The sequence below is a fragment of the Rattus norvegicus genome, chromosome 11, assembly GCF_036323735.1.
Source record: "Rattus norvegicus strain BN/NHsdMcwi chromosome 11, GRCr8, whole genome shotgun sequence".
NCBI classification, from domain to species: domain Eukaryota; kingdom Metazoa; phylum Chordata; class Mammalia; order Rodentia; family Muridae; genus Rattus; species Rattus norvegicus.
Window position 1 is genome coordinate 65,019,427 of NC_086029.1, and position 25,825 is coordinate 65,045,251.

A 25,825-nucleotide genomic window follows, 5' to 3' on the forward strand; every position below is an offset into this window, starting at 1 on the left:
CATGATCTCATTGTATGTGTGTAGTGCCTCCAACTTGTGGGCCTGGCCAGTACATCAGCTCTTATGCAGTGGTCATGGGCTTTACTTTTATACTGGTTTGTTTTATTCTGGACTGCATTTTTAAAGTAGAAAAATGCTTTTTTTTTTGCTATTCATTTGCACATTTGTATGTTCTCTTCATGTTGTATGCTTTTTTTGTCAAAACATGTAAAAGAGCAAGCGCTTTAAAGACCTAAAGAAAAAAATAATAGTCACTTAAATCAAGCATCTGATTGAGGAGTATTATAGTTTATCCAGATTCATTTCTTTTAAATGCATGGGACTTAGAGTTTAAAAATTGTTGATATTGGATTTAGTCCAATCAAAGTGAGTATGTAGTCAATATTGTTAGCATTAAGGCTAACTCAGGTATGTTTAATTTTCTCTGTTGGATGCTGAGGAACACAAGATGGTGAGTTTCCCTGAGGTGCGAGAACAAAACAGAGCCTGCAGCTCTTCTGCCGCAGACACACTGACTTGTCTTTTAAGTTTTTTATGAAGGCAAAGAATGAAGACCGTCTTTGTTAATAAGTTCATGTAAATGGCAATCTTGGGATAACGGTTAAAAAAGAAATATAATAGATGTATATAAATAGGATAATCATTTCTAGTGAACTTTTAATATAACTTAAAATGTAAAGTTATGTAAACATAAATGATACTTATAAGGTCTGTGTCCTATCTAAGTAAATTAAATTCACGTAAAGCCTATTTTTCACACATTTTCACCTCACCTTCTCCTTGTCCCAACTCCTTCCGTGTCTGGCTTCCTCAAATTTATGACCTCTGGAATGCTTCCCGAGTCTTACATGTAGACGATGCTTTGCAGATTTATCATTTGGATATGGGCATGCCATGATCAGTTGCTCTCTTATATACCTCTGTCTTCTTGGAAAGATAATTCTTTCCATTTACATTTCTATCTATTACAAAGGGAGAAATCTTGATAAGATCTAGATCTGAGTTTTTCACCAAAACCTCTGATTTATTAAAGATGCAAAGAAACCCACAGTTTATCAAATAACCTATGTTACCTTACAAAGTTATAGCTGTATAACCTTATAACTAGATCAGTTATGACTTTAATTAATATTTCTAAAGTAATAATTAATATTATTCTAATTAGTAATTATTTCTGATTAATATTTTAAAGTAATAATTAATATTAGTAAAGTAATAACTGATTTATTTGTAACTGCAAATGATAGACTTGGACCTTTGTACAGTGTTAAGTATTGAGACCCATTCTTCACTAAAGTCTACAAAAAATACCAAAAGACTACAGTTAGTATAAAATTTCTATGTAGGATTTGACAGCCCACAAACTTATATCCTTGGTCCATAAATTGGTGATGATCTCCAGGAATTTAGTAATAAAATGTTGCAATGTTACAAGTCATATCTCACGACAGGTAACTACAAATATGCAAAGCCTCGTGTATGAAATCATCGGCTACACTCCAGTGGAATGTTTTAATTTTGAGGAGTGTCTCCAGTCATTCGCATACGTAGGAACATAAGGCCTCAATAAGAAACAAGGAGGAGGATCCAATGCAGTCTGTGATATTTTGGGATTCGATCTAAACACTGGCTTTTCTTTTACATGGCATCATCATATCCAAAGAGATTGGAGTCAGGGATTTAGGTTCAACAGTATAGAGCTCAGGTGTCAGATTTGTTGCTCTTGAGTTGGGGTTAGCAATGTAACATAATAGCATCCCATCCCTAGTTATGTGACATATAGATGACCTAGTAGCTTAACTCTCCATAGTCCAACAGACTTCTGTAGATCTTCGTGATAGTTTCGAATAGCCTAAGAGCTCTAGAGTGCTTATCAGTTAATCAAAGCAACATTTGTGTGACTTAATTTCATGAAAAAAGGTATCTTACAAGAAAAGAAACAAAATGAACTGAATATGAAAACCAAGCTCTTAGGGAACAAGCACCTCATGAAGTGTCTGGAATTGACCCAGCCAAGCGTTCTCATGGTTGGGTTTGCAGCCTCCCGATCAGCAGTCTACATTTTTTGGTATTGTTGCAGATTGTGCTTTTCACTGTTATCTTCAGGCTCTCTCTTGTTGTCTATCTAATCCTGAGAAGGCCAACTCTCTCAAAAGAGTATTGGCTCAGTGTTGTGGAGTGGGGGCTGCTGTGGGAGTAACAAAATAAAATCTTAACGTTGACGGCACCACAGAACTGCACTGAGACCACTTTTCCTTCTGCCTCTTCATTGCTCAATTGAAGCCTTGGCCATCATAGTGACTTTCATTGTTTTCCTATAATGTGAGGCCAGGGCAAATAAGACAAGTTCAGTTTGACCCTCAGGGATAATGAAAATGCCAACACAAACTGGTTAGTCAGCAAGGCTTTTGGAGCAAAAATCTTGACCTAAGTGGGGGGAGATGTGAAAACTATGCTGCCAAGTGAAGTTGTTGCAATCACAACCCACTAAAATGCTCCAAAGAACAATAGTGGGGGACACTCACCAGCACTTTCTCCAGTAAGTATTTTCCCAGGTCAGTGCAATGAAACTGCTTTCTATCACTTTAAGCCAAATTTCTCCTACCTAATGGTGCGGTGGCCAACTAGGATTTCAATGCTGTTTTGACGCAGTGACTGTGGCCACTCAGGAACCAGTGCTTGTCCACACTTGTGCAATATCTTGAGTACCACTGATCTTTCTCATAGATTAACTCATACAAATTTTCCTGCCCCAAGGAAATCTTTATCTTTTCTTTGTTCCTCGGACTTACCAAAGGTCACTCGAGCCTGTGCAGGTGAGTCGTGGATTACAATGCTAGTCTTTGTTTACTCCCAAATAAGAGTTCCCTTACTAGAAAGCTGTCATATCTTTGTGGGATTATGGCGCACCCCCTATAATAACCGATGATGGCACACTGTTTTCATGATGCCCCTGTGTGCCTGATTACTCCTTCCTTTCCTCCATAATCTCCTGGAATGTTGCAATCTAGTAATCAAGAGCTCTATTATCCAAGTGCTGAGAGTTTGCATAACGTTTACTGTTAGCATCCTCAGAGTGGCCTGATAACCATTGCCATCATTACAGCTAAAGTAAGTTTTTTATGCTATCTTATTTATCTTATATATCTTACAGTCATATCAATATCGAACTAGCGCTAACCACGAAATAGAATGTCCCAAAGGCAGACCATTGTGTATAAAAAGTATAAACCATGTACTGATTTTAAGATGAGAGAGTCCTGTCTTCAAGTAGATTAAAGAGAACGGTTATGAAATAACTTTGAGGGATATAAATTCTGGAAAGCCTTCACCAGCTACAGCTAAGATTACACTTAACAGACACTCATTTTCTTAGAGCATTAACAAGACTTGATTCTTCTGAGTCACATAGTTAAGAATTTATAGTACTTTATTCTACTTATTATTAACCTGAAAATACAAAACAACATAATAAGCATTTGGCTTGTGCTATGTTAGGTATTGTATGTAAAATTAAAAAGAAAAACCAATAATGTTTGTCAAAATGAAAGGCGTATTCTGTGCATATTTAATACATGGCTGCAAGAGGACAGGTAGAAAGACATGACAACCGTCTCAGAACACACACAATTATAATCTGAAGGACCGGAGAGACTGAATTTCTAATCTGGACAGAATTAGAACACCATGGATTCGAGCACTCATTTGTGCTGATATCTCTGATCTTGCTTTCAGTTTCACTGAAACTGGTAATCAGGGGCCAGGCTTGGTAACCTTCACAGTTTCAGTGACCCCTGTTGTAAAAGAAGTAACCACTAATGCCAATTAAAGACAGACCAAAGCCTACTGGAATGGTTTACAAAATACAGAACAAATGGCCATGTTCTTTCCTCTTATGTCCAATTAAACTTTGTTTAAAAGAACAGCAGTTTCTGTACTGGAGTCGTTAACTAGTGAGTGCGGCTTTAAATACTGTCAGCGCTGCACTTTTAACTGCCATGATGATTGGGTTGCTTTTAGAGACTTAGTGTGTTGTGTAAGTGGGAATTGTTCCCCACAGTCTTGTGTGTTCAACGCTTTGTCCCCAGCTTGTGGAACTGTTTAGTAAGCCCATGGAACCTCTAGGAGATAAGGCATCACTGAAGGAAAATATCGCCAGGCGAGATTTGAGCTGTTATAACCTACCTCTACATCTGTTTGCTTCCTGCTTCTGAACTGCCAGTGCAATGAGACTGGCTGGCCTCAGGTCCATGCTTTCTCTGCCATGAAGGACTGTAGCCGTCTGGGACTAGAAGTCAAAACAAACCCTGCCTCCATTAACTTGCTCTTGCCAGGGTCTTGCTACATGCCCTAGTCCATCTTACAAGGACATATTAAAATTCTGCTGCAAAAATAGTAGTGAAGAGATTCCATTCCAGCTGCCCCCTGACACTGTAAACACTCACACCCTAACAGTCTTCTCACTCCCCTGCTTCAGCCTGCTCCAGAAGAACCCCTGTTCACTTGTCCAGGGGAATGACAGCCCATCGTCCCTCTTTCATATCCACCACTTGGAGACCTTCTCCTGCACTTCGTTCCTCAGCCTTGTATCTGAGATCTTACCATTGCCGTTGACTCCTTCCCCCGAGCTCCCACAATCAAGTTTTACCTCATAATAAAAAAAGAAAACAGAGGCCCAAGAAGATTAAAAGAAATCCTGTCTTGTCCCAACTTTTGCACTTACTTATAGGAATTTCTTACTGTGTTAGTTTTATGTATGTATTTATGCATATTTGCTTCTGGATAGGTATAGAGGACAGAGGTTAATCTCACCTTGGCCATTTATTATTATTATTATTATTATTATTATTATTATTATTATTATTTTATATTATATTATTATTATTATTATCATCGCTGCTGCTGGTGGTGGTTTTGTTTTGTTTTTAACAGTCTCTTGATTGGCCTGGAACTTTGGCTGACTGGCCAGGGAGTCCCAGGCATCCCCCTGTCTCTGCTTCCCCAGCACTGAAATGTCAAACGTGGTACCTTACTGCCTCTGACATGAGCTCTGGTAGATCAAGCGCAGGTCCCCAAGCTTGAGTGGCAAGCATTTTACTCTACTGAGCCCTGTTCCAGGTTTACAGAATGAGAATCCCTATTGTTTTCTTTTTTATCACCTTAGTGCACATTCTATGTGGTACCATTTGTTTATCAACTTTGCTACTGATAACGAGCTAGTTTTCAATCCCAAGGCCGGTTTTCATCATTAACACTGCTTATATCTACCTTGTCCATATGATGTCTACCCGCCTGGCAGTCTTCCATATCAGCATGATGGTTTGTTTTGTTTGCTCCTTTTGCTTCTTTCACTCTTTTACTTCCTTGACATGATCTCTTTGAGAATTATTTCCATGAATATTGAAGCTCCCAAGCTTTTGTTCTCTGTTGTTTGCTGAGAGAGAGAGAGAGAGAGAGAGAGAGAGAGAGAGAGAGAGAGAGACACCCCGTGGGCAATCTTCTTTATGATGGCATTTCCAACTACCAGCAATATTCCTGCTGATTCTCAAGTCTGTATAGCTCTGTCCTTTCCTCAAATCTAGACGGTCTGCTGGACATGACCACTTTATTGTGTCACTGATGTTTTTAATGCTCACACCAAAACTTTTGAAGGATAACGTCCCTACATTTTCAGCTTCTTTTCCAATAATTAATCTATCACCAGCTAGTTCCATGACTATATTGGTTGCCTATTTTCATTTTTCCCCTTTGTATCTCTCGCTCATCTCCCAAGTGACTTCTGTTGACTTTGTTGTTTTTACATTTTTTAACTGCCATTTTTTTTAGGTTTTAGATATCTTCTTCAGTGGCCATTTACCCGGACTGTGACAGTACGTTCTTGATGGACTTCCTTCCCTTTGCTTTTTGCCTCCTTCCTGCCCTCCATCTTCCTTTCATACTGTTGTCAAGTGTTATCTTTTGGAGATGAAAACAAATCTGAGTTGAACCTTCTGTTGTCAAGTTTAAACTGCTCAGAATGACATTCAAGAATCTTTGCAGATTTTAAAAAATTCATTGCTCAAATCTCATTTCTTAAATGCCCCCCCAAAAAAACTCATGCTTTCATTTGTTTGCTTTCTTAACATAGATACTCCTTTACACACATATTATTGAAACTCTGAGAGAGCACTTTCTTTACCACAGCACTCCTGAACATCCTTAAAATCCAGTTTTAATATCTCCCCATAACTAAGTCGTTCATTTATGAAGACTTTGAGAAATATTTCTATCCATGCAGACAGCTGATTTCCCATTCCACGAAACAGTCCCATGACTCTATAAACAGGTAGAGAGAAGCGTTAGGGAATTCCCATGAAGTAAGAAGAGGGAAGATTTTTAAATGACTTTGCTTGAAATTTTTAATTTTGCTCTAAATGTTTCATATCCATAAGGTATGTGCGGTATTCTTTCTTCTGGATGCTTAGTAAGTTCCTTAAGATTCTAACACAGAATCATCCCTGAGAAGTCATCTTCTGAGACTACTGAAAGGTTAAGCAAAGCAGTAAGTCTAACATTTGGTGAGAGGTAAAGTGATAACAGTTGAATTCTGAACAGCTGCAGTAAGAAATGTCAAGACTGGCTCAGAGAGGCAAGAGTGATCCCCTCCATGATGCTAGGACAAGAAGAATGGAAGTAGGCCCACTATATCTGCATCTTTACTAAGTAGTTGCTAGGAATGCGAAAGGTTAGAGCTTCATGTTCATCTTCTCGTTAAATCTTCACATCTCACACGTTGTAGATGAGGACACCGACTCAGTTCAAGTATCTTGCCTAAGGTTCTACTACAGTGTAAGATATGTCTTCAATGTCAGTGTAAGATATGTGTGTGTGCTCTTAATCATAGTACATTCTCTACCGGAGGGAAAGATACGACTCTAAATGAGTCGTGGAACATGGGCTAAGGCATGGCAGAGAAGTGCATTTGTTTATTCTTGGGATCTCAGGAAGATCGCTCATGGGGAGTTTAGTTTCGAGATGAGAGAATGGACACAGGATACTTAGATGAAATGGCTCTTGGAGAGTCTTGGCCTGAGAAAGGGCGGTGTTATGAAAGGGAGGATGCTTATTGGGCAATGAAATGCACTTAGGCAGTTATTTTGAGGACTATAAATTGTACCAGGGTTGACATACAGAAATATTGAGGATAAAGACAGGGATCCAGGTCAGATTTATGGGAACCGCCATTGACAAGGGTAGAAATGTAATTCCTTCAACAAACATGCATTAGATTTAGGAACTATTGGATAGGGTGAGCCTCTCAGAAATTTTCCAGGATTAATAAGAGAGGGTAATCTTTATTTATTGCTGGGTGCAAGTCTGCTTGGTTAGTAGATAATTGTAAACAGTTGAAGGAGATAGAGTGTGTTTAGATTTTTGAACATGATGATTTAAAAAATCATTATTGCATAATAGAGCATTAACTAGGGCTTGCAATTAGAAGCAGGCTGTGACCTAGATCAGTAAGAAAAATTGTTAAAGACACAGCAGTGATGGAGAAAATGAGAAAAGTTGCTGACTATGACCCCACTAGGGACACTGACATTTAGTGGAAGCTAAGGGATAGTTTGAGAAGTAGAATATGGTAGAGTAGAAAAGACAAGGAATTGATTTGAGAATTACAGAAAAGTCAGGATAGAATGAGACACATATGTGATATTTTTGAAATGACTCACGCATATGTGATATATGTCACAATTTTTACTTCTCTCCTTAATTGAAGAAAATAAAGAAGTTTTTTACAAAAGCGTCTAAAAGAAGAATTGGATCATGAGGCTCATTTATAGAGAAATAAGAGTGCTAATGTGAATTTGTGAACACGTGCAAAACTAGTTTGGCAGCTTCAAAGAAATAAAATAACATCCTTTGGTACCCTCTTCCACCAGGTAGAAGTTAGTTGCCAACAAAATTTATATCTTCATGGGCATGGCTTATGCACTGTCCACAACTGACAAACAGCAGATAGCTCAGCTGAAGTTAAATGAAGCGTGAGCCCTGTAGAATGGACTTCTGAGAACCTACTAGACAGTTCCCAACCACACTGACAGGAGCCCCAAGGAGCTTTCTGTCCATTTCTAAATCATTTAGGGTATTTTCCAATGCTTGCCTTCCTCATACACCTGCTCTTCCCTTGGTCTCTCCCCTGTACACTTTGGTCCTACATCCAGTGACTTTTTTTTTTCTCCAAAGAAATAAATCACAACTTCAATGTTTTGGAGAATGTAATTGGATATCTATGTTTTGCCTGGGGGTTCCTAATACTTGTGTGGCAGAAAATGTAGAGAGCTATGAAAGTTGAACGTTGGACATCCCCAAGAATATGTATGGTAGCATATTCCTAATACCATGGAGAAGGTTCCAGATCATTATAGTAGATCATCCACTGTCCATATTTCCAGTATTGCCTTCTGGTATCACTTAGGGAGCATTTCTTAGATGTTTTATGCTATGATGTATCCCACTCTTCTAGGAAGTCACCCACTCTTTGCATGGATCCTCCTTATTAAACCGTGCCATAGAAAAGTGAATTATTTAAGACCTCTCACCAGTATGTGACAGGCAAAGGACTTGTGCATAAGTTTTCTTGAACAGAGTCCAGATTCTATTGTAGTATAGATGCTTATATTCAACTCATGGATATTTATATTCCACTTTGTATATTTATTAATAGTAACACGGTTAGAGTAATATCTCATGTCCTTGATTTTATTTCTAGTTTGTATAGGAAGATGAATTAAAGATTAACAAAGGTAATGTTTTATATTTGTTAGTACTTTTTTAAAGGAAAAGTTAAAAACCTAGATGAAAGTCTTGAAAAATGAGTGGTGTGGAAGACAACTGGCTTTTCCATATCTTTGTTATTTGAGTGACTGGTGAGCCTTGTGTATGGCAGGGCAGTCGGTGGTGGCTTGTGCCATTGAGAAGAGCCATGGGGTGTTTCCTACTTGTTAGCGGCATTCGTTCTTGATTTCAACTCGTTTCTTGAACTTGTGAGTAGTTAAGAGTTTCTTGGAGGAAGACATACTTGTAATCTATATTTGGGAATTGTTCAGTAGATTCAGTGAAATATTGGGTAGGAAAATGCCAGTCAATTGTGTATAACCTTTTGTAAGACTTATGTAAAAAATGGCTCTTGCTTTATTTTTAGCAATAGTTAGTAGCTGTGGAAAATACTTTCCTGAATATGCTTTAAAATGTTCCATCATAGTGGGCAGATAGGACTTTGTTGATCAGACTTACTTGAATATTAAAGTAGAGTAGAACTGGCCACTTGTTACAGACGTGTAGTATAGATATAACATTTCACAGCTGTTCAGCAAGTGCTATCTTCAAGCATATTGAAGATGAACGTGGTATCTGGGTAGTTTTGGTTTAAAAATTTCCCGTTGTAAGGAAGATGTATTTATTATTTGACAGAAATAATTGCTTCCACATCTCCAAAGGTATTACTATAACTGTATGCTCCAACACAGTTGTTGCATTATTTTTTTTTTTTCGGAGCTGGGGACTGAACCCAGGGCCTTGTGCTTGCTAGGCAAGCGCTCTACCACTGAGCTAAATCCCCAACCCCTTGTTGCATTATTTTTTAACTAAAATATATGGTGATGTATTTTTGATATTGCTGAAAATGAATGAAGAAGATTCGTAGTGTTCTGTGCCCTTCATAAAAGTTAACATTGGAATTACTTAATACTGTTTTTCACCTACCTAATTTCTGTCATTCTTTGCATCCACAAATGATTGCATCATTGTTTCTTAAGTGTTTGTAATAGCTGTAAGATTTGATAATACAGAATTACATAATTATATGAAATTATTTATGTTTTTCTTTCCAGGTTTGGCACAGCTATTGTTTAAAAATATTAGCTCTGTGAAAATTGACCATTGCAAGAACATTGTTCTCATTCCGTGCTATGTCTCCAACCTAGAGGCAGAAAACATCAATGAATTATTTTTGAAGTGGAAATTTGGACGTAATTCGGATATAATTTTTGTCTTTGATGGATATGCAAACAAATCTGCTGCATTTTATAAATTTTCAAGTGCACATATTTTCCCCTCAGAATTTCTAAAAGGAAATGCTTCTTTGAACGTGGCTAAGGAGGAAGTTAAAAATGGAAAATACACATGCGAAGTGACAGAATTAAGCAGAGAGGGACAACAGACCGTGGATCTACAATACACTGATGGTGAGTGACACACTTTGAATAGAGCTTGTCTCCTTGTAGACACATCTCAAATCTTGATTGACCTTGGGTCCATTTTGGTGGTAGTATTAAAGTAGAGGCCATTAATGCTGTTTTGAGGAGTGGGTTAATTATTGCCATCCAGGGTTTGTTGGAAAGCACCTGTGGATTATGCCATTTCCTCTTTGAGTTAATGTCATGTGAGAGGTATCCCAGGCAATATCATCAGAACCCATGTGGATGTCAGACTGGGGATGCAGCCCAGTTAAAGAAGTATCTGCAACTTGTGTGTGAAGACTTGTGTTCAGATCTCCAATGACCAATAAAAAATAAATCCTGGGTTTGGATTTGCATCCTCAGAGCCAGCCTGAGGATCAGCATGGAGACAGCCCTACCTCTAGAGATTGTAGTCAGGTAGTCCTGCCCAATTATGGAACTCCAGGATTACTAGGAGACTCATAGACTGGACTGATGCACATTCATAGAAAGCAACAGGAGGAGGAAGGAGGAAAAGTAGCAGCTACGAAGATGTCAATGCTATGACTGTTGTTTTCTCTGTTTCTAAAACCATATACCAACATAAACTCTCCCCTTTATAACTTCCCTAGATGTGGGTAGTCTGTTACAGCAATGGAACTCAACTAACAAAATTATATTTCTAAAAACCCTTTCTTTTTCTATGTCCTGTTACAACTGATCTTACTGGAAAGGAGGGAAATGGGTTAAGAGACTGCACTTAAAAAGCAAATCACCTTACTGCCATTATCAAATACTGCTAGAACATCCGTGATAGGTCCCGTGTGAAATGATCCCTACATGTTCATGTATTTGACCAGTTGGTCCCCAGCTGGCAGCATAATTTAGTTGTTAGCAGAATCTCTGAAAAATGCAGCCTAACTGGTTAAGAAAGGAAGGAAGGAAGGAAGGAAGGAAGGAAGGAAGGAAGGAAGGAAGGAAAAAATAGGGGGAGGTCTGGAACGTTATATTTGCTTTTGTGTGCTTGCCTTTGGTTCTGGCCATGCACTCTCCTTTCTGGTTTGCTGTCATGTAAAGCCCTCCTCTCCCCTCCCTCCCACCTGGCTCAACCATCCCTGTCTGTCCTGTCCCTACCACTTCACTTGCTATCCCACAAAACTGAACCAATGACAAACCTCTAGTTTTTCTGTCTTAGCAGAAAGAAAACCGTGCAAGGCCTTTCATCATTAAGGCAATCGTTTCTATCTGATTTCTTCTTTTACTTTTTTTTTTACATTGAAATTCACTATGTGCGTTTATTGTATAGTTGTCAGAATTTTGGCCTAAAGACTCTCCTATTTGGACAATGTGACCTGGTCTCATGCATCTTGCGTTATTTGTACCACCATCAAACTGTAATCGTTATATACATTTTTTCCTCTCTTTTCCCTATATTTGTTTCTTTTTCCCTTTACTTTTTATTTTTATTATATTTTTATTATTTAAAACAAATTTTAAATTTAAATGTTGACCATATTCTTCCCCTCCACTAAGTTCTTCCATATTCCCTTCCCCCTTCCCTATCCATTCACCTTTAAGTTCTTTCTCAAAAACCCAATACAAAAGCACAACTCCTCAACCCCCCCAAAAAAAACAAAGCAAAAAACAAAATAAAGTCTTACTTGAAATTAAACTGTAACCAAATATGAGCATGAAACAAAACAAAAAAACCTGTGAAGTCCATTACATGTTGGTCAACTACTCCTGAACTGAGTTGATTAACCCAGCGTCAGTCTATTGGAAAAAACTGACTTTCCCTCCCCCAGCAAGTATAAATGACAATCCAGTTATTAACTTTTAGTAAATAGGTGGCTAGACTTTCATTGTTTTAAAACATAACAAAAGAAAATATAGTCAGATAAAACAAATGTATCACATTAAAGTTAGACAAGATAAACCAACAGGAGGAAAAAGAAGGAAAGCTATGAGACAGCCTAGGTATAGGGTAAAAGGAAATAATAATGGTCTAAGAAAGAAAACTGTAGTGATAAGCTGAGTCCTGGTGACATTCTGCTATACTTGTTAGCTGTCACCAGAGAAGCTTCCTCTTGCTGTAGAAGGGAACAAATATAGAGACCCACAGCCAGACATTACAAGGAGAGTGAACGACCTGGGAACACACATCCCTGAACAGGATGTCTCCATTAAATCCCAGAGCTCCAGGAACCCTGTGGAAGAGGAGGTAAAAAGAGTGGAAGCCCCAGAAGGGGTGGAAGAAACCAAAAAACAAAGCCCTTTAAACCAACATAATGTTTGGATTTACCTTTTATCTTACACACCTAGGCTACCTCTGGTAGGTTTTTCTTTTTTTCTTGCTACTTTGTGGTATCATTATGGATTCTTCCCCTAAGAGCTCGGCTCACCTTCTCCTGGCTCAACAGTCTCCAATTTTCACTCTGCTCAATCTCTTTTCTTTTCTTCTCTCAGCCCGCTGAACCCTCTTTCTTCTTGCACCAACTGTCTTCTGTAACCCTACTCTCTGACCCTACTTTTCTGCCACCCGAATCCTACTCTCTTCCCTACTCCAATGCTACTCTCCTCTGTCAGACTCTGCTGGCTTTTTGCATCTTCTCTTGTTCCTAGAAACTCAAGAGGCAACTGAAACTGAAAGTCATAGGGTCAAGTAGTTCTAACAGCTAAACATTTCCAAAGGGCCAGTTCACAAGTAGCTGGGATTCCTTTAAAGAGACAGGCACACTGACTGGGTCAGTGCTTATGTTTCCCTTTTGAGAGTGTGCAAAGTATGTTCTTGTAAGGAGAGACAATAACACGTGGAGGTGAACGCTCTGTGTAGGCACCAGCTCAACATTTCCATCCTCAATGAGTTGTGTAGGTGTTGTCTTTAGCAATGGGATTTTGGTGTCAGTTTGTACAGGGCAAAATACAGTCTTGATTATGACCTGAATTGTTTGCGAATTCCTGTAGGGCCCTTTTGGCCAACAATTCAATCAGATATACTCCAATCTCAGTACTGGAAGCTTCATTTGATGACGAGATGGCCAGTTATGACTCTGACTCCCCCATTATTGGGTAATTTTATTTATACTACCTTCATGTATGTATTTATTTTCAGAAGTTTCTATTGCATTCGGTTTCCATACCACCCCTCAAATACCCCTTAATTTTAACTGTCTTTCCCTGTATTCCCTCCCACAATCCCCTTGTCCCTTCCACTTGATCCTCACATTCTATCCCCCGCACCTATCCATCCATAACTGTCTATTCTGTTTTTACTTTTGTAGTGAGCTATTTTTCCTTTAGTGCCTTACCTTATGCCTACTCTCTTACTCTCTATGGTTCTATGGATTGTAGATTGGTTGTCGCTGACTTCACAGATGACATCTCTATACACACCATCTTTATCTTTCAGGTTCCAGGATGCCTCATTCAGAATGATTTTTTTCTAGTTCCATCCATTTTCCTGACAATTTCATGATGTCTTTTTTGAAAAACGACTGCTCCATTGTGTAAATGTACTCCATTTTCTCTATCTATTCCAGTTTCTGACTATTATTAATAGAGTAGCAGTGAACATGTTTGGGCCTGTGTCTTTATGGTAAGAGGAAGAATTATTAGAGTATATGACTAAGAGTGTTTTAGCATGATATCGAGATGGATTCCCTCCCATCTTCCTGTAGCACTGCCACACTGATTTCCACAGGGACTGCATGAGTTTGCACTTCTAGCAATCTAGGAGTGATCTTCTTAGTCCTCTTCCCCTCTGGCATAGGTCTCACTCTTTTTGTTGACCTTAGTCTGACTACTTTGATAAAGTAGTTTTACTTGCATTTCCCTGAAGGGCTAAGGATGTGGACATTTTCTTTAAGTGTTTCTCAGCCATCTAAGTCCTCTGCTGACAATTTTCTGTTTAGTTCTGTGCCCCATTTTAAAATTTGGTTATTTGCTCATTAGATACTTAGTTGCTTGAGTTCTTTATATATTTTTCTATATTAGTCCTCTCTCAGAGGTGCAGTTAGTAAAAATCTTTTCCCATTCTATAGGTTTCTACTTTGTCCAAATGATGATGCGGGTTTTTGTTTGTTTGTTTTTTGCTTTTTTTTTTTTTGCCTTACATAAGTTTTTCAGCAGCATGAAGTTCCACTTATTGTTTATCTTAGTACCTGGGCTAACAGTATTCTTTTCAGAAAGTCTTTTCCTGTGCCAAGGAGTTTAAGAATATTTTCATCTTTTTCTAATCGTTTAGTCTCTTGTATGTTTTTCTTTGTTAGCACCCATCTCTTCAAAGACTTAGCAAGTTCTAGCCATGCTCCCTATGCAAAGAGAAGAAATAGAACCAGATGATTTTAATTGTGAAAACATAGAATCAGCAAGCAGTTATAACTAACCCAGCACACTGGTATATAACCAAATGACCACGGTTGGCAGCCATTGTGTTTACAGTATGGAGAGGTGATAGACTACATACCCAGGAAATTCTGATGTAGCTAGCATCCCCCAACATCCTGACCAGGAGATCTAATTTCTATAATGCTCATGGCTTTTGGCAGATTAGTCACTTGAGCCAGTTCCTCCTCCTTGCTTGGCTCCCCTCTGAGAGTTCCCACTAAGTCTTGCAAACAACTATCCAGCAAGACCTTCCTAACCTTTTGATAATCATCTAGCTGTTGTTTGGAACAGGCCGGTGGGCAAATCATTGCCAGAACCATGTTCCCACTGAGAGAGAATATGCAGACATTATCTGATGTACACGGAACAGGTTCTTGTAGTCACTCAGCTGCATCATCATTATTAACAAACAGAGGAGTATTAGTGATCTTTTCCACTCCCATCATCCTCAAATTCTCTGAGGCAAAGAAGAGTGAATTATGGCCCCAGCTTTCTTTTTCTGATTCTGGAGAAACATCTGTCACAGAAGTAGTAAAAGTAAACCTGCCATTAGCAGAGCCAAACATCAAATGGAAAGCAGATGTGAACCGACCATTCCCTCAGGAAGTGCCAGGCGATTCTGCACAAACATCCTAAAAGGCCCTTGTCATGTGGGGACCCAAATCCTCAGCCCCAACTCTACGGAGAGCAGTCTGCATTACATTCATGCACCATTCCCAGAAGAGGCTTGGCCACCCCCAGAAGAGTTCAATTATAACAATTAGTACTTTGTCTGTTTGTTTTATCTTTTACTATTTCAAAATGTGTATTATCTATTGTGGTACTGGAATTAGTGAACTTCGTTTGATGATATTTTTTGGAAATCATTTATAATTGGGAATCAGATTTTAGTTAAACATCCTCTACATGAGCGTATCCTGTGCTGCACCATATTCTGTACAGCAGAAGTGCATAGTTCACCTCTGTGATCTTGACAAGCTATTTCCTGAGCTCAACCACCATCCATTTTAAAATCAACACTTGCATTTATGTTAGCCACAGAATCAAATGAGCATCTAGTGAGATTCTGTGTTTGGAAATTCTTTGAACAGCCGCAGGTGTTGTAAGCATTCCTATTTTTCTTGGACGTTTACGATTTGTTTTTCAGCTATTTTTGACTAGAAATAAAACCAAATAAAATACTCCTCAGAATGAAAGATTAAGTGTTGCAGGATTTTGTTGGACAGTACATATTTGCTTCCCCCCCATCTTTATTAATTGGGTATTTCTTATTTACATTTCAATTGTTATTGCTTTTCCCAGTTTCCAGGCCAGGGGTTAGGGGGCTGTTCCCCTCCCCATCCTCCCCCCATTACCGCCCTTCCTCCAAGAATCCCATTCACTGGGGGTCCAGCCTTGGCAGGACCAAGGGCTTCCCCTTCCACTGGTGCCTTTACTAGGCTATTCATTGCTACCCATAGATTGGAGCCCAGAGTCAGTCCATGTATATAGTCTTTGGGTAGTGGCTTAGTCCTGGAAGCTCTGGTTGGTTGGCATTGTTGTTCATATGGGGTCTCAAGCCCCTTCAGCTCTTTCAGTCCTTTCTCTGATTCCTTCAACGGGGGTCCCATTCTCAGTTCAGTGGTTTGCTGCTGGCATTTGCCTATGTACTTGCCATACTCTAGCTGTGTCTCTCAGGAGAGATCTACATCTGGTTCCTGTCAGCCTGAACTTCTTTGCTTCATCCTCTTATCTAGTTTGGTGGATGTATATATATGGGCCACATGTGGGGGGCAGGCTCTGAATGGCCATTTTTTCAGCCTCTGTTCTAACCCTGCCAAGGGTGTTCTTGTTCCCCTTTTAAAGAAGGAGTGAAGCATCTGCATTTTGGTCATCCTTCTTGAGTTTCACGTGTTCTGTGCATCTAGGGTAATTCAAGCATTTGGGCTAATAGCCACTCATCAATGAATGCATACCATGTGTTTTTTTCTGTGATTGCATTACCTCACTCAGGATGATATTTTCCAGTTCCATCCATTTGCCTATGAATTTCATAAAGTCATTTTTTGATAGCTGAGAAGTATTCCATTGCGTAGATGTACCACATTTTCTGTATCCATTCCTCTGTTGAAGAGCATCTGAGTTCTGGCTATTATAAATAAGGCTGCTATGAACATAGTGGAGCATGTGTCTTTGTTGTATGTTGGGGCATCTTTTGGGTATATGCCCAAGAGAGGTATAGCTGGATCCTCAGGCAGTTCAATGTCCAATTTTCTGAGGAACCTCCAGACTGATTTCCAGAATGGTTGTACCAGTCTGCAATCCCACCAACAATGGAGGAGTGTTCCTCTTTCTCCACATCCTCGCCAGCATCTGCTGTCATCTGAGTTTTTGATCTTAGCCAATCGCACTGGTGTGAGGTGAAATCTCAGGGTTGTTTTGATTTGCATTTCCCTTAGGACTAAAGATGTTGAACACTACATATTTGCTTTTAAAAGCAAGATTTATGTATTCTTCAGCCTTAGGAGATTTTTGACGTTAAAGCCCTATCCTGGCTAGTTTCCTGTCAACTTGACAAAAGCTCCAGTCATTTGGAAGAGGGGCTTTCAATTGATAAAATGCCTTCCTAAGATTTTTCTGAGGGCAAGTCTGCAGTGTATTTTCTTGATTAATGGTTAATATGGGAAAGCCAAGCTCACTGAGGGACATGCCACTCCTGAGCAAGTAGCCCTGATAGGTTTATAAAAGCAAATTGAACAAGCCAGGAGAGACAAGTCATGACTAAATGGCATTCTTCCATTAAACTCTGCTCCAGCCCCTGTCTCCGGGTTCCTACCTTGATTTCGGGTTATGATATCCTTAATGACAGAGTGTGTCTGGAGACATGTAAGGTGAAATAGATCTCTTCTTCCCTGGGTCCTTTTGGTCACTGTGTTTTATCACAGCAATAACATATCCTAAGGCAAAGCCATTTTGACTATGCTGTGTTTTTTGTTTGTTTGTTTGATTGATTTTTTTCTCTGTTTTAAATGCAAGCATAAATGAACAGTAGAAATTACTCACTAGAGAACAAGTACTAGTGGTCCATCCTTGCTTTCAAGTAACAAGACTGACTGGATAAACACGGCAAGACAGTTTTGAATGTTGTCCATACCAGTCCGTGGTGTAGAGCTGTGGGAAGCAGAGGACCTGTATCAGGAAAGCCTTTTTCTGTACTGAATCATAGCCTAGCTTGAGAAAAGAATGTCAACAAATCCCCCCCACCCAGTTTTTTGTCAGTAAGTTGAGAATGTCATCTATACCACAGGAAGAATTGAATCGTATGTAACATCTCTCTTCATTGACAAAGCTTTGTTGAGTAAAATGTGTAAGTGCTAATATGGACACTAGATTCAGTGAAGGCACACACGTCACTGGATCTTAGATGTCACTACAGTGCACATAGGAAAGGTTAAATGAACTAACTCTGATTGGAGCAAATGCTTATACATTTTATGCCCCTTGTTCTTTACAAAAACTCTGATAAAGCAGACCGTTAGGGCAGACCTCATGCCAGCACTCTGGAAGCTAAGAAAGGAAGTTTTTAAATCTGGAGCCAGCCTGAGATATACAATATAACCCTGAAAATCTTTACACAAAACTAAAGACCCCATAGACGCAGATCTTACTATTTTTGTTTAACAAACCGGAGACACAAAAGAGATCCAAGATACTTGTTCATGGACAAAGCTATGGGCACATTTAAAAAAAATAATTAGATATATTTCTTTACTTACATTTCAAATGTTTTTCTCCTTCCCGGTTTCCTGTCCATAAACCCCCATCCCATCCCATCCCCCTCCCCCATACAGGTATTCTCCCTATACATCCCCCTTACTGCCCTCCCCATATTCCCCTGCACTGGGGGTCCAACCTTGGCAGGACCAAGGGCTTCCCCTTCCACTGGTGCCCCAACAAGGCTATTCTCTGCTACATATGCAGTTGGAGCCCTGGGTCAGTCCATGTATAGTCTTTCGGTTGTGGTTTAGTCCCTGGAAGCTCTGATTGGTTGGCATTGTTGTTTTTATGGGGTTGCAAGTTCTTTCAACTCTTTCAATACTTCCTCTATTTCCCCCCAAGGGGGTCCTGTTCTCAGTTCAATGGTTTGCTGCTAGCAATGACCTCTGTATTGGACATGCTCTGGATGTTTCTCTCAGGAGAGATCTATATCCGGTCCCTTTCAGCATGCATTTTTTAGCTTAATCAATCTTATCTAGTTTTGGTGGCTGTATATATATGGGCCACATGTGGGGCAGGATCTGAATGGCCGATCCTTCAGTTGTTGCTCTAAACTTCCCCTCCTATGGATATTTTTTTTACTCTTTTAAGAAGGAGTGGGAGCATCCGCATTTTGGTCATCCTTCTTGAGCTTCCTGTGGTCTGTGGATTGCATCTTTGGTAATTCGAGCTTTTTGGCTAATATCCACTTATCAATGAGTGCATACCAAGTGTGTTTTTCTGTGTTTGAGTTACCCCACTCAGGATGATATTTTCCAGTTCATTCCGTTTGCCTATGATTTTCATGAAGTCATTGTTTTTGATAGCTGAGTAATACTCCATTGTATAGATGTACCACATTTTTTAATCCATTCCTCTGTTGAAGGGCATCTGGGTTCTTTCCAGCTTCTGGCTATTATAAATAAGGCGCTATGAACATAGTGGAATATGTGTCTGTATTGTATGTTGGAGCATCTTTTGGGTATATGCCCAAGAGAGGTATAGCTGGGTCCTCAGGTAGTGCAATGTCCAATTTTCTGAGGAACCTTCAAACTGATTTCCAGAGTGGTTGTACAAGTTTGCAGTCTAACCAACAATGGAGGAGTGATCCCCTTTCTCCACATTCTCACCAGGATCTGCTATCATCTGAGTTTTTATCTTAGCCATTCTGAATGGCGTGAATTGGAATTTCAGAGTTGTTTGATTTGCATTTCCCTGGTGACTAAGGATGTTGAACATTTCTTAAGGTGCTTTTCGGCCATTAGATATTCCTCAGCTGACAATGTTTTGTTTAGCTCTGTACCCCATTTTTAATAGGGTTATTTGGCTCTCTGGAGTGTAACTTCTTGAGTTCTTTGTACATTTTGGATATTAGCCTTCTATCAGATGTAGGATTGGTAAAGATCTTTTCAGAATCTGTTGGTTGCTGTTTTGTCCTAATGACAGTGTCTTTTGCCTTACAGAAGCTTTGCAGTTTTATTAGGTCCCATTTGTCGATTCTTGATCTTAGAGCATAAGCCATTGTGTCTTTTTCAGGAAATTTTCCCCAGTGCCTATGTGTTTGAGACTCTTCCCCACTTTTTTTTCTATTAGTTTGAGTGTATCTGGTTTGATGTGGAGGTCTTTGATCCACTTGGACTTAAACTTTGGACATGGTGATAAGAATGGATCGATGTGCATTCTTCTACATGCTGACCTCCAGTTAAACCAGCACCATTTGTTGAAAATGCTATCTTTCTTCCACTGGATGGTTTTAGCTCCTTTGTCAAAGATCAAGTGACCATAGGTGTGTGGGTTCATTTCTGGGTCTTCAATTCTGTACCACTGATCTATCTGCCTGTCGCTGTGCCAATACCATACAGTTTTTATGACTATTGCTCTGTAATACTGCTTGAAGTCAGGGATGGTGATTCCCCCAGAAGTTCTTTTATTGTTGAGTATAGTTTCCACTATCCTGGGTCTTTTGTTATTCCAAATGTATTTGCAAATTGTTTTTTCTACCTCTATAAATAATTGAGTAGGAATTTTGATGGGAATTGCATTGAATCTGTAGATTACTTTTCTGGCCACAAAACTACCATGGTTTGCATTTTTTTCTTGCAAAAATACTGTGTAAGCAACCAAACTAAATCTGAGTGCAGCATGGAAGTCACTGAATAACGTTGGCTTCAATCTCTATGCTATTCCTTAGGTAAGCATTGCCAACTTTGACCAAGTAGCAAATTCCAGGAGTAAACAATTCCTAAGTTATAACTGAGCACCATTCTGTACATTGGGATAAAATCTTGCACCATTCAGCCCTATCTTACCTGGAATATAATTCATTAATTTTCATGTGACATCTCCATTGCATATACTTACCTAACAGCCAAATATTTACTTCCTGCTCACCAGAAGAACTGGCATGGAATCTCAATGCTTACGTTTTACCTGTTCTGCTTTAGTTATTGTTATGAAATACTTACTTTGCATTACACTGGGGGCGGGGTAGGACTGCAGCTCAGTAGTACAGTGAAAGTTTGCAAGTACCCGTGTATGTACACACACATAAATACAAACATAAACACATGTACATACACATATATGCACATACATATACATATACACATACATAATAATATATACATATATACATACATAACACATATACACACATACACACACATACATAGGAAGCAGAGATATGTTCAGGTAATTTGGGTGATCTGTTTTTATTTTTGTTTGTTTGTTTTTTTAATAGAGCTTGAGAAGTGAGGTCTTGGCCATTAGTAATGCTTAGGCTTGGAAGCAAAAATTAAATTCTTATTCACAGACCATATCCTCTGTGCTGATATTCACCCTTACTCAATGATAAAAGAAGGAGGTAGAGGAAGGGTGGGAGGAAGGAAGGAAGGAAGGAAGGAAGGAAGGAAGGAAGGAAGGAAGGAGAACATGAATGCTCCTAGGTGTGGTGAAAGAGAAAGTTTATTGTAGATATTAGGGAGAGGATAGTCAGAGGCAGGGCCATCTGGGAGAGTCCACACTGAACATGACCAGACTGAGCTGGGCCATGTGAGGAGGGGTGGGAGGGGAGAAATGGAAGGGGCTGGCTTGGGCCAAAGGCCTGGCCAAGAGGGTAAAAGGTAAACCAAAGGGCCAGGTAACCTAAATGGTTGGATTATATAGGGAAGGCAGATGGGGAAAAGACATCCCAGCTCCAGGGCAGGAGAGGTTTAGGATAAGGAGCTAGGTATGCAATCCATAACCTACAGCAGGGAGGAACTAAGGGATGCTGGGAGAACCCGGCTACCAGTATCTGCCTTGCTGTGTTAATGGGCACCTCAGTTAGCCATTTGTCCTGGGCTTGAAACCTAACACTTACAAACTTGGAATGTAGGAGACAGAGTTACAGTCATATTTTAGATGGTATAAAGGAATGAATGCCTTTGAAGTCTCCTTTCCAATCCTAAAATGGAAAGATATCAGCTGTGATTCTTAGATTGTGTTAAGCTTAATTAATTATCATAGTGTCCTGGGAAGACCTCAAAGGGGTCTTCAAGAAGTATCTTGCCTCACGCTCCCCTGGAAAAAGAGTTAATCACAGTTAGTAACACATCCATGAGAAATCAATCGCTTAATGGACAGCAGAGTGGTTTTATTTGAATGACTAGTATTTTTCCTGCCAGCAAGTTTCTTCTGAGACAGGTTCTTACTATACATGATTCAGGGTAGCCTGAAACTCATCATCCTCTCAAGTCATTCCTTAGGGTTGGGATTCAGACATATTCCACTAGACCTTGCTTAACTGATTCTTAACTATCTAGCTCAGTAGTTCTCATCATCATGAAAGGTTGGGGCCAGGAGCTAGATTCTAGCAGCTATCTTCACCAGTAATTTTAAACAGAGAGTCATAGACAGCTCCCCTATAACTTCTCCCATACCTACTTCCAGGGAATATGTGCATGTCTTAATGTGATAATGACAGGAGAGAGTGTCGTGAAGCTTGCATCAAACCCTGGGTAATCTAATGATCTCCAGCTAAGAAATCATTTGTCAGTAATAGTTTTTGTTGTATAATCTCACTTTCTTTCCATCATTAGACTGTCTGTTCTCTTTTTAATTTATATATATTTTAATTAAGTTAGAATTATGTCGTTTGTCCTCTTTCCCTGTAAGAGAATACCGAGAAGGCCACTGTGAAACAATCTGTCGTAGAAATGGCTGAATGAAAAAGACTGAGGAGAACTTCAATAGACATGCTAACGTGAAAGAGGGTGGAAATTCCAGGGGATCCCTTCCCAACAAAGAAGTACAGGCAACTTAAGATTGTTGAGAGAAAGGGAGAAATAGCCTCTCCCAGGGATGAGCACCCCAACTGGTTATCTAAGATCTGCTCTCTTCCATTTCTCATTACATCATCATAGGCTCTTTGAGTCCTTGAGTAGACAACAATGGTCATGGCAACTCATCTCTGCTCTCTCTCTTGTGCCAGGCAGCGTACTTGTGACCATTGCAGTTTGCCACCTAACTGCTTAGTGTACAGAGACACCATAACTTCCCAGGGTCCTGTCTGACTTTGCGAGACAGGTCTTCCTCCAGTGTAGCTGTGACTTGCTGTGCTGTGATTTCTTTCTCCCTTGCTGGAGGGAGCCAGAGCTGCTGCTCTCCCAGGCCTCTTATCTCTGATGTAGCCCAATTCACTCTGCCATAACTGATCCTCATTCGTATCACTCTCCTTTGGGTCAGTTCTCTCTTTCAACTTGAAGTGTGACAAGTAAGACTGCTCCCAGGATGGTACTTGCTGGTCACATGCTTCTCTTTCTTGGTCACTCATCATTAACTTTTGACTTTTGACTCATCTGTAACCTTTGACTGGTCTATTTCTCTGGGCTCCATCCTATGGGGCTGACAGACAGACTGGATGATTTTCCTTCTCTTCCAGTCACCTGCCGCCAAAACTTGGAATTAAATCTGTACTCCATAAAGACCCATATCACTAGATTTCAGCCATAATGGCCATCATTTGGCTTCCCTGTTTTCACATGGAAAGCTCCTTCCTCCTCAAGTTTCAGTCCAGGTCATCTCGCCAGAAGACTGTTCCAGAACCACTTCCAGAGAAGTTTGTTCTCCTACCACTGCTCCTTCTTCAACTGGAGGACTCATGTACTGTTAAAAGCTGTCTACTGAGGCCTGTAGGGCTTCATGTGAACACTGTTGGGATCAGGATAAAAAATTGTTGATCACTGCTCAAAGAATCTCCTTTAATTAATGGGTTCCTGCTGGTATATCTTAAGGTTGCTATTTGTTTAAGAGTTGAGGACTACGATGAGACACTTCAATTTCGGTTCTCATTGAACATGGCGTCATACATTAACTGTATTTGGGTATGAGATGCAGCAGAATTTTCTATCTGCTTACATGAGAGAATTCAAGCAGAACCATCAAGTTATTGTTCATTAGTTTATTTCGTTGGTTTCTTTTGTTTTGTTCTACCTTGTGTGATAGAAGTAATTTGTCTATCACCACTGAACTGAGAACACATGTTCTGTTGGTCTTTGTCTGCTTTTATTTTAAAAATCACCACAAGGAACATAAAGCAGACATGGATTAAAGATTCAGATATAAGTTCTAAAACTATAGAACAGACGAAAACCTAGAGGAACTACTTCAAGATAAAGCAATGAGCAAGAATTTTATTTTCTTTCTTTCATATTTTTAAATAAAACCCCAAAAGCATAGGCAAAAAGGAGATACAAAATATTTTCAATAAAAAATGTTAATATTCAGAATATGTGATGAGTCAGCTTACTAAAAACCAGCAACATCAAATAGAAAGAAGACCAACAACCAAATGATCCAGTGCAAACTAGTCACTGTCCTTAACAGTGAAGATGAGCTAAAGTAGAGGACACTCAGAGATCACACTGGGTCATGGGTCAGAGGAAGTCTTTTAAAATGTAAAGTGTTTTAATAATGTAAAATGTACCCATACTTAAAAACAAAGCAAGCAACAGACCTAAATAGATATTCTAATTAGATACCTTTTCTTATTAATAAATTTTATAATTTAATAATTTCATTCACGGATAGAATGGATTCTATTTATTTTAACCCTTATCTACTCTTCTCTTCTTCCTACCCCTATTATCCTCTTGCCCTCAACCCCCACTCATCACCATAGGATCCCTTCTCCAAGTTTGGGTTTCTTTGTTTTGTTTTCTGACAGACTGGCTTTAACGAAGGCCATCTATCTGTATGACCATAGGTTTGGAACTGTCCATTGGATCTTGGTGGGATTGTCACTGGGAACACAGTGGAAACTATACTGATTCCTCCTTCAGAACCCATCAGTATCCAGTAGTCTCCCTGGAAATAGTATGGCCCCAGAAGTTCCTCTCTAGTTCATGATCAGCTCTGGACAGGCTCACTCTTGTGTGTAGGCCCATGTAGGCAACCAAAGCTGAGTTCATGTTTGCAATGGTAGTGCCATGCTTTAAAGATAGCATTCCACAGCCCTTCTTTCTGTCTCCCAGTTATATTATTTTCGTTCCCTCTTCTGTGATGCTTCCTGGGCCTTAAAGGGGGTTGTAAAAATGTTCACTTTATGTCTGTCTCTCAGCTTCTACTTATTCTTAGCACCATGAACAGCCATGAGTCACTCCCTTCACTACAAAGAGACTATTCTTTGGTTGAGGAAGAGAGTAGCAATTGTCTATGAGAATAAACTTAAATATTTAGGCTGTAGTTTGATGCCCTGTCACTTTAGCTAAGCAATGGGAATCTGTTTCTACCCTAGAGCCTTTGATCTGCAATATCATGAGGTTTTGACTGGGTTTGTAGCACTGGGCATGTATTTTCTTCTGTGAAGAGGCCCTTTAATCTGATCAGAGATTATTTTGTTGCCCTATGATCGTCCTACCATATTGTGCCAGTGGACACATCTTGCTTGACAGATGGGCTTTGTAGCTTGTAGGGCTTACAAATGAACAAGACCACTAGTGTCCTATTCCCTCGATAGTCTGCATGCCACCAATTAACAACTAACAGCTTCAGAGGAGGACATGTCCAACTCAGTCGGAGCTGGGTTTTCCTGTCTTTAACCAAGATATGTGGCATCTTTAGGAATAAGGTTATATCATCTGGTTCTGGTGGGCAACCAAGAGTAGAAACAAGAGTGTGTGTTGGTTTTGGAGCCTGTGGGACTTCCCTATAGGATAATCCTGTGGAGGAATCCTATAATCCAGCACTGTGAATTTTAAACAGTGGCTTCTAGGAAGAACATTGTCTACTCACATGGGAAATCTCACTTGTACTTTTCTATCTATAGTGCGCTTACAAGGCCTTAGGTTTCCAAATGGTGTTTCATAGTTCCCTCACTTTACTTCAACCTCCCCATTCTTTCTCAGAATACTCATCACTTCAACATTTCTACCCCAGCATTTTCTCTCTGCCTTTATATCGTCTGTATTCTACTAACCTGCAGCCCTCAAGGACCCTTCCACGGACTGCTCTGTACTTTACTGGCT

At 39.6% G+C, this 25,825-nt stretch overlaps 1 protein-coding gene across 3 annotated transcripts in view; it reads left to right on the plus strand.

Moving 5' to 3' along the window:
• LOC100909977 (leukocyte surface antigen CD47-like) overlaps window positions 1–25,825 on the plus strand; it is a 64,862-nt gene that overhangs the window by 1,735 nt on the left and 37,302 nt on the right. For all 3 annotated transcript variants that reach the window (XR_010056134.1, XM_063270854.1, XM_039088866.2), the window contains exon 2: window positions 9,873–10,226. Coding sequence is in view for 2 of the 3 variants with exons in the window: in XM_063270854.1 (XP_063126924.1) it covers window positions 9,873–10,226 (354 nt within the window). In the remaining variant the exon portion in view is untranslated. The remainder of the gene's footprint in view (window positions 1–9,872; window positions 10,227–25,825) is intronic.